Source organism: Etheostoma cragini, chromosome 6 (genome assembly GCF_013103735.1).
Source record: "Etheostoma cragini isolate CJK2018 chromosome 6, CSU_Ecrag_1.0, whole genome shotgun sequence".
NCBI lineage: Eukaryota > Metazoa > Chordata > Actinopteri > Perciformes > Percidae > Etheostoma > Etheostoma cragini.
In genome coordinates this window covers 24,713,176-24,729,756 of record NC_048412.1, presented here as the reverse complement: position 1 = coordinate 24,729,756, position 16,581 = coordinate 24,713,176, and the positions used below count along the sequence as shown (strand labels likewise).

The 16,581-nt window shown below is 43.3% G+C and overlaps 1 protein-coding gene across 9 annotated transcripts in view; it reads left to right on the top strand.

Annotated features, from left to right (window-relative positions):
- The window catches only part of LOC117945610 (DNA-binding protein SATB1), a 59,973-nt gene that overhangs the window by 4,958 nt on the left and 38,434 nt on the right, over window positions 1-16,581 (top strand). For 4 of the 9 annotated variants that reach the window (XM_034873197.1, XM_034873195.1, XM_034873190.1 and 1 more), the window contains exons 1-5: window positions 6,350-7,479; window positions 8,779-9,017; window positions 12,802-12,978; window positions 13,979-14,105; window positions 16,158-16,211. In XM_034873197.1, the coding sequence (XP_034729088.1) occupies window positions 8,804-9,017; window positions 12,802-12,978; window positions 13,979-14,105; window positions 16,158-16,211 (572 nt within the window). In that variant the 5' untranslated portion in view covers window positions 6,350-7,479; window positions 8,779-8,803. Of the gene's footprint in view, window positions 1-6,349; window positions 7,480-8,778; window positions 9,018-12,801; window positions 12,979-13,978; window positions 14,106-16,157; window positions 16,212-16,581 lie in introns of those variants that run through there. The other 5 variants (XM_034873191.1, XM_034873192.1, XM_034873199.1 and 2 more) reach the window with 3 other exon arrangements.

Here is a 16,581-nt window from a genome sequence, read left to right as displayed (position 1 = left end):
GTCCTCTCTCAGTGCCACAAATTCATCTTCAGTATCTGTTTCTCTCCCTTACACACACACATACACCTCTGTATTTCCAACTCTTGTGAGTTTTACATTTTTATTTTTTGCAATCCACGAGGCAGAAACTAGAGTTTGATTATTTGGTCATGTGATGGCCCAGAGTCCTGCAAGCAGTGACAGAAAAGTAAGTATTTATTAAAAAAAACAGCCATGCAGTTGTTACCTGCCGAATGTTCTATGACTGATTGTTTTTTAATTTTATAAAGAGAGCGAATGAGGGAGGGGAGGGACGGTGTTACAGATAAACAAGGCGATGAAGGGGTCCTCTCAGTTAGGGGATGCAGTTTGGAATTGAACTGACCTGGCTTGGGGGTAATTCTGGTCCATGTTTGAGCTGATGACCCCCCAAGCTGACTGTAATGTCATTGTTTAGACTACGGTTCCGGACCCGGAGGCCTTGCTTCGACACAGCGTCGTAGCACGCTCGTCGACACTGAGCGGATGTACTGTACATGTCTGTGTGGCGTGCATCTGCGTGGGAGTTGCATTGTGTGTAGTGCACACCACACGCCGTAAGGGTGGGCGAGCAGAGAGTTACGATGTGAAAAACAAGGGGTGTGAGCAGAGTGGTGGTTGTCTTTCTTAAATCAACGGAGGAAAAAAAGAAAGAAAGATAAAAAAAACTCCCTGATGTTGGCCCTTCACGGAGATGGGACCCTTTGAGGCCAACTGTCGTTAGGACTTCCTGTCAGCAGACCTGAGCTGGAGACCACTCGCTCGGCTTCTATTTCTGTCGACTTCATGTGATTATGAAAACAATTAAGCACTTAGGAGTCGACTCTCAGTTCATTACATCCCCCTTGTTCTTTCTTTCTGTCTTTTCTCTCTCCTCCCACACCGAAGCGCGGACATATGAGAAATGCAGAAACCACCTTATTTCACTAGTAATTGAAAGCCACACTAGCTGCATGAGAGGCTAATGGAAGACACAAAGCTAATTTGGTTTGGAGGAATATGCTCATTATGGAATATTTAGTCAATCTGTGCTTACCTAGTAACAACTGATTAAGCAATTTTTCATGGTCCTTAGATGTGTTACGAGGGAACATTCATAAAGCGCCTCAACCCTGAACTCTGTGTAGAAGTGGATGTGTGTTTATGTGCAACAGTTGTGCAGGAAGATCAGCCATTTTAAAACAAAAGTGTTACTCGCAAACAAACGATTGTCTTTCTGAGAAGACAATGAGGAAGGTGAGACCAAAGTGGACAAAGTGCTGACGCATTATGCTTAAATCGTCACTATTCCAGATTTTCCATATTGTTTCTTTGGTTTCTGGAAAACACAGTACGTTGCTTTAGCAGCACGTGTGTTGGTTTAGTCTGGAGTCTGCAATGCATTTAGAAACTCATTGATTCATTTCTTTTACTGCGGCATCTACTGTACACCCCCCTCGTTTTCCTTTTTTTTTTTTCACTCTACACGTCTTCTGTCTCACTGAGGTCTATCAGTGCACCGGCACTGATGCAGGCGTGTTTTGACACGTTCCCAGACAGATTATTAAATCCTTTGCAGCCTCTAATAATACTATTATGTTTATGTGTGTGTTTTTTTTATTGTGGGAGACACTTGCAGAAAGAGCTCAGAGTCAAACCAGTGACAGTGCCTGCCCCCATGCTGTTTGTCTTCTCTCAGACTGGATGCGCAGACTAATTTGTATTAGTAATCCAAATAATCGTTTTAATGCCCATTAGAAGCATCACAAGTGGCGAGCATGAAGACATCACAACACCTACGTACAGTAAGTGATGGCGCCGGTTTCGCCTGACAGAGTAAATAAAGACGCGTCTCATTGTGGAGCCAACAGTGATACATTTTCTCAATCATTTTCTCCCTTTTTGTGTTGATTATTGCACTTATTTGTTCAAATAGACATACTATTGAATTCCTATGGGACATGAACATGTGATTGGAAAAAAGCAGCAGGCCAGATGTAATAGTTCTGATAAGTGTGTTATGGTGAAAACATACAGGAGCTGTGGTAATACACACAGGTGGTGAAGGTGAAATGCATCTGCGGTGTAATGCTATGACTCCTGACATTTAAATATGAGGTGTCTTTTCTAATTTTGCAATCTAGCATCCAGTCTGTCATGTTTCTCATGTCATTTGTCACGTGTTCTGTACAAATGTGGCCAGCAGGCACACAATCTTGACTGAACAATTACGTACTGTATCTCCCCAACACAAAGCCGCACAGGCTTGTAAAAACCCACCTTGAACAGAGCTAAATCTGTATTCATCACGTGGTTATAACAGCACACGAGTAGTATTTTTAAACAGGCTTTCTGTGTTTCAAAACCCATTTTTTCCCCTCTTTTCTGTGTGATACAAAACGGTATATGTTAATTGATAATCAGCAGTGTTGATTCAGTGGTGCATTCAGTGCAAATCTGTGCCCTTCTGGATGTCAGAGGGTTTTCACAGCCACGTCGGTGCCAACCTAGCTGGCAGGGCCGGCACCTGTTGGCGGTGCCAAGGCCTGGCAGGGGTTATCGATGCTCTCTGATGGTGCCCGACAATCACAGTGGAAATGACTGCGGCTGCTTGCGTCATGCCAGATAGAAAAGAGCATTTGCCGACATTGGCTTGCTTTCTCCGTCGCTCCTCTATTTTTTTCCGAACGCTAGCTAACCGCGGCCAAGGAAAAAAACCAAAAGAGAGAAACGGGAGCTGCAGGGAACATCATGTAAAATGTGGAAAACATGTCAACCTGCAGAATGCTGTGCAGCGATGCCGTAAAGGTCTAGGGGGATTCAAAGTGATCTGCTGAGGAAACGGTCTGGGTGTGTGTGTGTGTGTGTGTGTGTGTGTGTGTGTGTGTGCACCAATGAAACTGAACAGTAGGCACAGTCCAAAATGCTGCACATCCTTTTTCAAGACAAAATATGACCTGATATTCATTAATTCTGAAACAAGCAAAATATTAAAAACCGGGACAATTTCAGCCTCTTTAATGTACCTATTATGCAACAAAGAGCTCAAGAGAGACAATAACTTCAATATGAATCGTTTGTGAATTTTACTTTCATGTCTTCAGTGACTTTGTCGAAATCTCTGTCACATTTTTCAGGAGCTGGATATTATCTCACGTCGGAATGAATTTCTGAAAATGTAGTAATTACTCCACAGTTTGTGTCCTTCATTCAGACACGTAGCAGTGCCATTTAACAATACTGCACACCGCAGCTGTGTTTAGTACACTGTGTTGGCAGCTCACTGAAACCCCGAGAATGGTTAAGATAACAATTGATCAGTGAATCTGGCCAACAGGCTTTGCATGTGAATTCAAACATGTCGGGGTCTTACAGCAACAGTTTCAACAACTCTTCCATTTCCTGTTCTAAAAACCACAGACGTGGGACCCTTTTAAAATACAGCCACCCCCTCAAAACTCGCACCTCATGCTAACTAGGTGTCAATATTGCAAGACATTGTTCCATCTCAGGTATAAAAGGTGAGTTTCACATTGTGTCTTTCCGTTAAAAGCTTCTCCGCTGGCCTTCTGCAGTGAATATCTAATGCAGCCTTTTTGGACACAAATGTATTTGGAAATGAGCAAACTTCTGACCCCACATGGGTGGGTGGAACAATGATTTGGTCTCTACAGGGGTTGAATCAAAAGTGTAACTGTTCTGTTTCTAGGAAGTGATACGACACACCATCACTTCTTCCGTGATTGGCTCTTTCATCTGTTCCAGTTTCAGCCTTATTTAAAGGACTCTAGTATGTTTTCCCCTAAAACTAAAGGTGTTAACACCTTCCGTAAATCTCAATGATTTTCTTTCACAGTTGTTCCGTACAGTTTTTTTCAACTCTGGCCGTTACCCGCCGGTGGTTTACTGTCAAGCTAAGATGAGGAGCTTGCGGCTGTGGTGTTGCATTGTTTATGAAACAACAGCTTTGTGTGAGAGCCGATGTACCGTCACTGTATTTATGCTCTCACACAGAGGGAGTTTATGAGCCCTGCAAAGATTTATTACCAAGCACATTGTGTTATGTAGCATTTCACATGCACCTGACCTCCACGGTCGGCTCACAACCTCTGGCTTTGACGTTGTAATAGGTGTAGACACTTCCTGCTTTCTGTTGGTTTCCTGTTTTTGTTCTTACACAACCTGGACAGACATGCATGCTCGTATTTGTTTGATGTGGATATTGGCCATATGAGTTGGATTCACACCGCCCCACCTACAGTAAACCCTTGTTGCCAAAAACAAAAGCTGAATGTTCAATCTGTGGCACAATGGGAATTAATTAATGAATACGTATTTGGTGATGTGTGTATATGATATGTTTTTAACTATTTCAAATGTGTGAAAAAAAAGACGTTTTCACTGTGGTTTCCATAATTAACTTTGCCTCACACCACTTACTCCTCTGGCTCTTCATTGAATGTAAAGACACCTACACCTACCTACACCTCACACTAGCAGACCAGCAATGGTGCATTTAATGTCACCTGTGTGTGTGTGTGTGTGTCTGTGTGTGTCCACCAGATATTAGTCTGGCCTTTGCTCGTAAAGCCAGAGTTATTATTAGGCCATCTTAAGTTAAGGTACAAACCGTATCAGGCTTTTATTGACAATATCAACAGAGATTAGCTTGTCTGATATTTTTGCAGTTTGCTCAAGGGCAACAAAGCCCGCCAGCAGGGAAAGGTTTATGAAATAATTACAATATAATGACAATAGCTCACGCATCGACTTGAGAAAAGCTTCCAGGTTTCTGTTGTTTGCAGAGAATGTGTCAGTCTCCAGCCCCCCCTCCTTCCTTTGCTTTCTTTCCTCCACTTTGACAGTTCAGGGTTTTGTTGACAATATCAACAGAGATAAGCTTGTCTAATATTCTGGTATAATCCAGTTTGACGTAGTACAGTATGGCTTGGAAGTAAAGTTTGTGAGATAATAGCAGAATGATAACAAAAGCTAAATGTTGAGATAGAAAATGTCTGCCATCTTTACATTTATGGAACACACTGTAGATGTATGGTTAGGACATCCCACCAAAACTGACGTATTAAAAGATTTGCAGCAAACAGAGGCTAAAAAGAAATCTAACATCAACACTATGCTAGCAAACTGGCCTAAAGTTTATGACATCAAGGGGAAAAAATATAATTCATATGTGCTTTGCTTGGTGAATGTCAGAATATATGTATTTTCCTATTTGCAATGCAAAAACTAAATATTAGACATAGTAGTCCTTGCAACTTGATCCACCAGGTATGTAGCTTCCCACCTTTAGTGTGAAAAAGAATAGAGCCTTCCCAATTTTAAGGCTCATGAATATTTATAAGTGTAAATGATTGCCCTGATGCAGCCTTTTAAGAGTTTAAAACATACATTAATACCTATTTCTATGTATACATATTCAATTTTTGTATTATAGTCATAGTTATAGTAAGAAATGAAGTCATCGTTTCCCATTTGAATAAAAGATATTACCCATTATTAGGCTTATTGATTTGTATACTCTGATATTAATTCATAGCATATATATAATAAGAAGTAAGTCTAACACAAATTTGTGTTAGTCTGGAGAAGAAAGAGCCTTGAGACATACCTATATTTTGATAGTAGGCATGCAAAAAAATATATCTTTTTTTATTTTAAAACAAGCTGATGTCAGTTGTAGGAGGTTTTGAGGGAAGAGGGACCATTAAAAGGTTATCTGTGAATGGTACACATGCATGTGTGGGTGCTCTTTAGTTTACTGTGAGGTTAGTTTATCTCAGAACTGACTGGAGCTAAAACAGTTCACTGTACTTTTTGCTATCTTAGACCAAATCCCTCAACGTAAAATATGTTTTAAAATTAAAAAAAATATTATTTATTGGGCAAAAGTAATTAAAAAACAATTAAATATTTAAGGTATCTAGTGTGTGTGTGTGTGTGAGTGTGTGTTACCCGTTAATAAATGCAGAACCGCCTCACTCTAATCAACCTGATTAAAAATTCCTGCGCGCACAGCCGGAAATCGCACCACCGTTCCTCCTTCTGTGTGTGTGTGTGTTTGTGTGTGTCTTCCTATTTATGTTTGTGTGTGCGTGCACGTGTATTTGTGTGTGACTCCTGTCCACTTTCTTCACTTTTATTTATCTCTGCCAGGACTTTTCGGCCTGAGATGTGCAAAGAATCCTCAGTTTATTTTTTTTAAATTGTATTTTAAGGGGATTATTTCTTCCCCTTGACACTTTCCACCCAACACTCTCCCTCGCGCTCACACATAGATCCCCCTCCTATCTTTTTTTTTTTTTTTACCCCTTCTACCACGCCATTTGAAATGAGGAGGAGAAAGGGAAAGCACAAGCAGCGGCAGCACCAGCAGCGAGGAGAGGAGAGGGGGAGTGATGAGTCAATACAACTAATAATTTAATGGGGACAGAGAGGGAGAGACGGAGTGAGAGGGGGAGAGACAGAGGGAGACAGAAAGAAAGAAAGAGGAGCTCCGTCCGGACGCCAAACCCCAACCAACAGGACACCTCCTACTATTACTATGGCAGGCAGCTCTCTTATGCATCCACTGCAAGCCTTATTTATGCTCGACATCGGAAAGTAATCCGCACTTTTTGACCCCCCTCTCCTTGTTTTATTTTGCGAACCTGTTTCGACTGTCCGCATATATCGGCTCTACATCGCCTCCAACGCGATAGCGAGACCACACTGTCGGTTATTATTTTTCTCTCTCTCAGTCAGCCGGTAGTCAAATAGAGCTTAACCGACGTTGAGCTATTTTTGTGTACGTTAGTCGCTCTTGAACGTACACAACAAGGATTTATTGGGTCTCGGCGGCGGTTACCATCATTACAACTGTGTCCGAGGTGCTTTGGTTTCTACCGGCGGCTGCTAACTGTACTGTGCGGCTGCCTGCCTGCCTGCCTGCCGATGTAGCGATTTGGATGTTGTGGTTGCGAACTAAAGCCGAAGTCGCCTTCACTTGTAACGATGGACGCGGCTAACCGCTCACTTTGTGCTAAATGTCGCCCGTTCTAACGCTTTTGGTTTCCGTTTTTCTCTTCCAGTTGGACGGAATAAGCTAACGGACACCACACACGCATAGACAGACACACACACACACACACACACACACACATAACCGCTTACCAATGTTCGCCTATCACAGTCCATCTCGACCTCGTCGTCTCTCGCACAGACCCGGGTTGTTGTTTTTTCCTACCGCCTGTCAGTCACCCGCAAAGAAGAGCAGGAGAAAGCGTCTTTTTAAACACTGATACATATTTTTTTAAATAACCGTTTGCTGTCATGCACACGTAGATAGAGGGAGAGAGAGAGGTAACAAGACCGGGAAGCAGGAGTTGTTTCGGGTGTCTTTTTTTCTACCCTGGCCAAACTTAAAGAAGACGTGTTTTCGAGGCGGTGTTATATGCTCCTCAGTGCTGAAGTGCTGCGTTTCAGGTTGGTTTGGAACATTCTTCACTCACCTTGTCTTCCTCCCTTAACTCCCCCTTTAGGGGGGTAATGTGTTCATGTAAACTATTGCTTCTGTTTTGTGTGTATGTGTGTGTGTGTGTGTGTGTTTTAAGGTCATTTAAAAATCCTGACCTGGATCAAAACTGTATCCGGGTCTGGATTCCGCTGGCCCCTTATTTGTGGGGAATTAGTTGCCTCATTGCATGTTATGAATGAGGGAGTTCATGATCTTTTGCGTGGGGGTGGATGATTTTGCCCTTTTCACTCTTTGACAACAGCATTCCAGTGCATGTTCATCAGCACAGTGCTGAACCTGCATGCAGAATCCCCCTCCGTTACTTCTCCATTGCAGTTTTAAACATGAACAAATCTTTATATTGGTTGATCAAGTCTTCTCCAGGGAGTTCAAATAATGTGTGAATCATCAGCTCAGCTTCGATCAATAGCTTTGTGTCCGTGCGCTACAGCAACTATGTGGTTTAAGCTGCCATACAGGCTCCATCTTTCCTTCATCTAGCTTTTCTTCAGTGATTGGGCTCATGAGTCACCAACTAACTGTTTTGAAGTTTCCAAAAGCGGCCTTTTTCCCCAATCTGGAAGTTGTAAACTCATTGCCTACCATGAATACCGCTTTGCGCTTGCAAAATCCATAAATAAAGTTCACACCTGTAAAGTCATGTACCTTATTGTGTGTGTGTGTGTCTAAGTGTGTGGATGTGTGTGTCTGTCACAGCAAAATTACGCTGCGGCCTTTCGCCTCCCTTCACATCCAAGCTGCGTCATGAATGTGAAGCCACACAAAGTGACTCAGAAACGGAATTGCGTTAGTTTCCCCTCTCTGCGTGCGCCGCAGCAGAACCTTGTTCCTCGAACTGCACTGTATTCATTCAAGTGGAATCTCACGGCAAATGAATATGTTTGCACTAAAACTGGGGCTTGTTTGCCCCCTCTCGCATGGGAATCTCTTGTGGGACAGCCATACATAATACCTGTGTTAAAAAATGGGAACATTACAGCAGCACCAAAACGTCACCGTGTCCCGAGTCATCATAACTGAAGCGTATTGACAGTTATTGCCGTAGTGGGCCCTGTTCGCAGAGGTTTCAATAACTTGAAGCACTTTTTGTGCTGTATGTAAAAGTTTGCATCCCATCTTCACATGTCAGTGACATCGACACAAAGATTTTGTGTTCATTGCTCCCCTCTAATCACATTTCAGTGCTTCTGTTATGCCACGCACATATTGCTGCTGACAGCTGACTCATACTGTGCGTCTCTCCCCAGGTGATAGTGAGCAGAGGTGCTGAGAATGATGGACCATCTCAGCGAGGCGTGTATGGGCAAGGAGAACTCTGACCTGGTCAACAGCATGGCGGAGGCCAAGGCCCCGCCGGCCAAGCTGCCCCGGCTGGAGCAGAACGGCAGCCCCCTGGGCCGGGCCAGGCTGGGCAGCACCGGGGCCAAACTAGCCGGGGTCCCATACAAACCCACCGGCCACCTGCTGAAGACCTGTCACAAGAGAGGTAAGAGGGACTCCGTGTGTGGGGGGGGGGGGGGGGGGGGGGGGGGGGGGGGGGGGGGGGGGGGGGGGGGGGGGCTGGTCTAGTTTAATAAAAGGTTGGCCTATCAAGAGAAAATGACCCAATAACAATTTAGTTAGATTTCAGTATCTTTCATTAAGTACATTTGCTGCTTTCAGCATTTCAAATGTGAAGATTTCCTGACTATCTCTATATCATACGATAGTACATTTGTGGGTTTGAGAATGTTAATTGGACAATAAAAACTCTAAGTTTGAAGACTTTATCTCGGATTTTGAGAAAAATAAGCAGAAATGATTAATGATGATTAATTAGTAGCTCAACTCTTTTTTTTTTGAAGCGAAAATACCAAATATTTTCTCCTCAAACTTGAAGATTTGCTACTTTTCAGTGTCTTATGTGAAGGAAAACAGGATATTGTCAGTGGGACACAGCAGTCAATTTGAATGTCTTGATGTCGGCTCTGGGGAACCGTCACAGACATTTTTCACTGTTATTCCTTTACTCTTAAAGTCAGATGGATTGCTAATGAAAATAACAATCAGTCCTACAATCTGCAATTTTATAGACTGAACAATTCATTAATTCATCAAATAATTAACAAACTAAGCAATGAAGGTATTATCTGTTAGTCTGTACAAACTAAATGTGAAACAAATATAGTTGAACTAACTTTGTGTGTGCTTTTTGTGCATGAGTAAGAAAAGAACCAACCATGTAAACAGAGGCGAGCTATTTGAATTCAGTTTAAATTGCCCCCTCCCACACACACCACCTTCCACCCACCGCCACCCCCTGCATGCTCTCCCAAAGTCTTAAACCTTTTTACAATGCGTCTTTAGTCATCTCAGCACGCGCACACACACACACACACACACACACTGCACACACTCCCACTTATTTGCCCAGACAATAGCTAATAGAACAGCACTGTGAGAATTATTCTTGTGTTGTGCTGCATAGCGCTGTGTCACCGCTCTCCAACCGCAGCCCCCCGGCTCTGACATTCATTTATTAAGGGAAAGTTTCAGTCCTTTAAGAGCCATTCTTGTTAAAGGGAGCCTTTACTTTGAGATTATGATATAGCTTTTTAATATAACTGGTGTCGTTTCGTGAAAAACACGGCGGGCAAAGCCATCCAAAATATGAACCTTTTTATGATTATGGTTTTGTGTGTGTGTGTTTTTTGTGGGTTAGAAATGAGTTTAAAACCTGCAGGTTTGGAGTTCTTATAGCATTTGGCAGCTAAGGCTCTTCTCTCTGTTTGTTTGTTTGGCTAGTTTGGTTATGTTTGGGCAAGAGGGACCCAAAAAATCTTGGATTGTGGCTGTGCGAGTGTCCTCGGATGGGCCGTTTCTCTTATTTGCTCCTTTAATCTACGCGTCGCACTCCAACTGAGATAGCTGAGACTGAGATTTTTCACCTTCATCATCTCTGCTTCTCTTGGCTTCCTTTGACGTTTGTTCCTCCAAGTCTCCTCATTGCTCTCCTCTCCTCTTACCCCTCGTTCAGTTTTTCTTCCCGGGTAAAAGGGTGAAGCAGCTGAGGGAGGCGGGCAGTCTGCGGCGGAGGCTCCGCAGAGGTCCCACAGTGGGCATTGTGTCCGAGCCTGAAACAATATTTACCGCAGCCCTCTTTGGGCTCCCTGGAAACAAAGCCATTATTGATCCCCCAAATGAACCCACACAGCAGTCTTTATTGTTAGATCTTTATCTATTAAAATCAGGGGAGGAGAAAAGCGGCTCTTTCAGCACATTCCCTGGCATGTGTCGGCTTATTGATTGTTTTGCCAAAACTGTGTGCATCTTCTGGAATGCCTGGGATTGGAAAATATTAGAATGTGAATCATTTAAATCAGCAAGGACAATAACTCTACAGAAATGTGTTCAGGTTTTAGTGGAGTTGAGACATACTGAGCAAGTAGGGCATAAGGGCACCTCGTAAACCATGGCAGATTTACTAAAAACACCAAGCTGTAGATGCTCTTCATCAACACAGCATTTCGATTGCCTGCTGTTGCTTTCATCAAACTTTTACTTCAGAAAGGCAAGTTGTCCCCATGCCTTTAAATGTTCCTAAATGTCTTCAATATTTTAGAAAAAAATGGAATATTGGGTTATATTTGCACAGTGGGTTTTGAACATTCAGTAGTCTTTGGACAAGGATTGCTCATTGCATCTAACAGCAGAGCCACTGTTGACACAGACTAGTAAACCTCAGGGCGCATAGGTGGTACGAGATTTGAAGCACTGCATCATGGGAAGAAGAGGATTTTGGGTTGGCAGTCAGAACGAAAGGCTATTGTTAACCCTGAACCTTAATAATGGATAAACAGTTAATAGTATGTGTATATATATATATTAGGGCTGTCAATCAATTAAAATATTTAATCGCAGTTGACTGCATTATTGTCCATTAATTGCAAATGAATCGCACATTTTTTATCTATTTTAAACCTACTTTAAAAGGGATATTTTTCACGTTTTTAACAAATGGTATTTGAGACTCAAGGTACTTTGGTGGTTGCTCACTTCACGACAGTAAAGTTATTTTGGGGGGGTCTTGAGATGTTTTTTAATGATCATTAATTTACTTGTAAAAATATAAGTAATAAAGCTTGTCACTCAGAACGGGACGTTTCTCTTTACATTAAGTGTGGTGCACTTAAAAGAGCCTTTTATTAGTGATTCAGGATCAGTTTGAACCTTTTAGGAAGCTTGGGCATGGAGAACAGGTTCCACCTTGGAATTGTTTCTAAAATTACGATTTTGAATCCAATCATCGCTTCCAAATTCAACACGTGCAAGTTTTGGTTTCCCTAGCAACCACCCTACCGCCAGGTTGTGTTGCAGCCATGGAGCACAGTAAGCGGCACTTTTAGTTGTAGCTTCATTTTACATTGAAACACCCCGGTGAAACTGTAAAGCGCCATTGATTCAAAATAGTATTTTCCTTTTATCTGTGAAATAAGCATTTGACCCGTTACAACTCCACCCCTCAAAGAATTGGCATCGAGAATCGCTAAGGACCGTGATCGGAAGGAAAAATCACGGAGCACTTTATGGTTTGTGCTAGTCGTCCACAACAATACTATGCTGCATCGCTTCAGGATTTCCCTAACTACGGAGCTGCCAAAAGGCTCCAGTCATACAACCGCGCATGTGTTAATCGGGCATATAAAAAAATGAGTCATGTTAAAAGGAATTTGCCTTTACTGTAGCGCTAATTGTGACACACAAACCATTGTGAGGCATCTCTGTAACAGTATGTCGTCATCTTAAAACCTGAAAGGTGAACCTACGACTTCAGCAAGGAATCCTCCTAAAATGGGATTTCAGATGGAAAAACAATCTTTGACAAACTCAGGAAGACAACTGTGGGAATGACATGACAAACGAGAGCATTTCTAATTGAAAAAGACAGATACAAGAAATTCATTCAAATTGTGCAGCTTCTCGTGCACCTAAGGAGTCTTTGATTCCCATTGATGATGTGACAGATAAGGGGTTAAGATAGAAATTGTCCTATTAAAAATGTTTGCAACCCAAACTCACCCTTTAGTTAATTTCCGTACAGAACTTCCCCTCAGCAGCAATCTAATCACTCTCTCATAACCCGAATGACACCCAACCTCAGTGTAACTTCATCGCAAGCGTTAAATATTAATCTCAATCCCTCAGCTAACACACGTAATACTGAAAGTCAGAGTTTGAATGTGAAGTATTGGGAACCCTTTCAGTTCGGACTTGTGTGTCTGTGTCCTCAGGCAACATGCTGCCTGTGTTCTGTGTGGTCGAGCACTACGAGAATCCCATGGATTTCGACAGCAAGGAGGAGCACGCCGAGTTCGTCCTGGTGCGTAAGGACATGCTCTTCAACCAGCTCATCGAGATGGCCCTGCTGTCGCTGGGCTACTCCCACAGCTCAGCGGCCCAGGCCAAAGGTAACCACCAAATGTCACTCAATGACTTTCATCATCATCTCTTCATTTTTTTTTTTTCTGATCTGCCACTTTTCTTCTGCCCCCCCCACCCCCCCACCCCTGCTTTATCACTCTAATGCTCATCAGTGTCTCCTCTGTAGGGTTTTCTGACATGTTCTGTTACTAATGCACACACTCAAACACACACTCTTTATGCCTCACTTACACACACACACACACACACACACACACATACACACACTGTGACCATAATAGCCTACTGCCAGCAGATCTGAAGCCACAGTAACACATCCTGACACTGATCCCATACAGGAGATGCTCAAGTCTTGCAGGGGTCTCACACACACACACACACACATAAATGTATTCACATTCACTACTGTGCATATAAGAAAGTAAAACACAGACATACACACTCGGGCTGTACATACGTATATAGACATGACTTAGTGGGTGGGAAGGGCAGGTGAAGGAAAGGGTCTGCTAATTGCACTTGCGCACACGCAGGCCGAGGGGGGCTGTTTCAAGGTGCCTCTTACCATGCTCTTTTATTATAGCCTGTCCATCACACTGTGTGCCGACATTCACAGAGAGACACACACACGCATACACACACACTAGTGCACCACTCCCATAAGCTTTCTTCCCGCTGTGGGGGCTGCCACTTTCTTTTATCCCAGTCTCAGGAGAAATTCTTTGGTTGTTGTTGGCATTTCAGTTACAGATAAAGTACATGAAGAGTGTTTATGGCACCATAATGCCTCTGAAATGGCCACGCCTGGCTTTATTCATACTGTGTATGTGCTACTGTTTTAAAATAAAGTTATTCTGTGTAGTTATGCAGCTCAGTGACAGAAAGTTAAGATGCTAAAATGAGCTTAGTGCTGATGTACTCTCTTCTTTTTTCTGTGCCCATTGTTGTGCTTTTGTGTGTCCCTATCTGTATCCACGTTACCCATGTTCACGTGTGTGCGCATATGTGCCATATTGCATCATCCAGGTATGATTCAGGTGGGGAAGTGGAACCCTGTCCCTCTGTCATACGTGACAGACGCACCGGACGCTACAGTGGCTGACATGCTGCAGGACGTCTACCACGTGGTCACGCTTAAGATCCAGCTGCACAGGTAAGAAACACACTCGAACGCACACATGTGTACCAATCGAAAATGTTTGTAGATGTTCATACAACTTTTCTTTTTACCTACCACCCACAAAAGTGTAGTGTCATTACCAACAGTAAAACACACATACACACCAGTATTGGATTGTTTTTATACACACAGAGGCACACCTGTCCCTATTAGTCTTTGCTTTCAACACTCTCACACATAGCATGTCTTGTATGCCCGGAGGCAGGTGCCAATCTGCTGATTCTTGCTGCATGTTTGATACTGAGAATAGCTCTATTACTCACTCACTCACACACACACACACACACACACACACACACACAAACAGGCTGGCCCAGCAAATGCAAAAAACATTAGAATACTGAAAACTTCCTTGCGTAATGGTGCTAAAGAAACACAGAGGTTGGTTTATTTGTCAATTTAACCGTTAAGATACGGAAACACAGATACCGCGCCAATGCTGTGATGAGTGATCCGGTAGATTTATCTTTTGTAGCTGCTCTACATTTAACTGTCAAGGTATGTTAACTAATGTGCAGGTAACATTGCGTTTTTGAACCAAGCAATACTTGATAGTAGCTCTTTTCACACATGTTTTTCAAATGAATGTAGGGGGAAACTGGAGACTGCGCATGGCTAAAAATGACTCTGCAGCAGATGAATACGCTGTTGTTCACCTGAAATAGTTTATAAATAAACTGGGCTGCACCGGCTATTTTAAGTGAAATATATTTCTTCTGAATCTACAGTACATTGCATATCATCATAGACTAACAAGCTAAAAACACTGCTAGCTGTCTTGTGCCGTCACTCACCATGTTGCGTGCTAAATGCTACTCTGTAGGAGTGAGATTCGTTGTATTTATACACACAGCGAGAGCATACAAGCATTTATAGACATGGATGCAAACAGGCTCAAATGTGCTACAGTGCTCAGATGCACAAAAGACACAAACACACTCAGCCGAGTGGCACTGGTGTGGAGGCTTGTGCCAGCTGCTGTTCCGACTCTTTTTCTACCTCGCTCTGCCTCTCTTCCTTTTCTTTCCCCGCTCCTTCTGTGTCGTCCCCCCCATCGCCATCGCCACCACCCACCTTCACCAATGAAGCACTCACTCAGACTCACTGACTGATGTCAACACGTCCACCAGCCAGAATACAGCATGTTGTGCGTATTTCCGGCATGCTAGCCTTGAATGCATGGATAGCTGTCTTTCTCCACTACCCCTTTCCGTCTCTCCCTCCTCCTCTCCTCTTGTTCATTTCCTTCTCCCCAGAGGCTTTCTAGCTGCTAGAGCAGTTTAAGGGTGTTCTGTGAAATCCATTCTTTGTGTGCGAGCGAGTGTCTGTGGCTGTGTGTTTTCTTATAAGCAGATGTTAGCCTCGACCGTTGCACGCATCCCTTTTCTTTTGCACTCACCTGTTATCTCCTCGCTCGTAACGTTTCCAACACACCAACACACCAACTGACAGATTTATGGACAAACACACACACACACACACACACACACACACACACACACACACACACACACACACACACACACACACACACACACACACACATACATTGTCTAATGCACTTGTACACTTATCACCCCTTGCTCAATGTCTCATCTCACTTGTCAAGTGTCAGGGCAGGTTTAATGAAAAGTAGCTCAGCAACGCATTAAACATATGTCTTCAAACGTAGTAAATGTTTCTCCAGAGCGTACTGGCCACTCTCACAGTACAGTTGCTCCACACTCCCACCCACAATGTAAATAGATTTCTCATTTTCAAAACCCAGAAATCTGAGTGTTTCTCAGGTAGAGCTGAATCTCTGTAGCACACGACTATAGCACCAGCTAATGTCAAAGCCAATCTCTGTGTGATGTATAAATCTATTTTGATTTTTGCTGCATATTGTTGTCAGGATTGTTATTGTTTTGTATTTGTTTTTCCCCTTTTCACTCCCCGCCCCACCATCTCTTCAATCCACCCCCCTACCACCCAACCCCACCCCACACCCCAACACCCCCACGTCCCAACCCCCGCCTGCTGCAGAAATCTAGCCAGTAACACCTTAAATTGTTTCACCGAGCACAACGAGCCAGGAAGGTAGAAGTAACACGAAATAATAGTCGCCACATGCAGCTGATGTATAATTCATGCATCAATCCAGCAGATGTGTTGTATAAAGTAATTAACTAATCAGAACAATCAGGAGAGAGAGAAGGAGAGAGAGAGAGGGGGAGAATATGAAAGAGGGGGAGAGAGTGAGGCAAGCAGAGAGAGAGAGAGACAGAGAGAGAGACAGAGCAATCTCCAGATGCATCTGCTTGATGCGCCAAATGAAATCTGTCTGTCTTGGAGGGGCGCTTGCAGCAGGAAAAAAAGGAGCGGGAGCCCGTGTGTTCAGCTCTCGTTCTCTCTGGTTTCCCCCCTCTGTCTCTACTGCTCTGTCTATCTGATTGTTCCAGTGATTTAC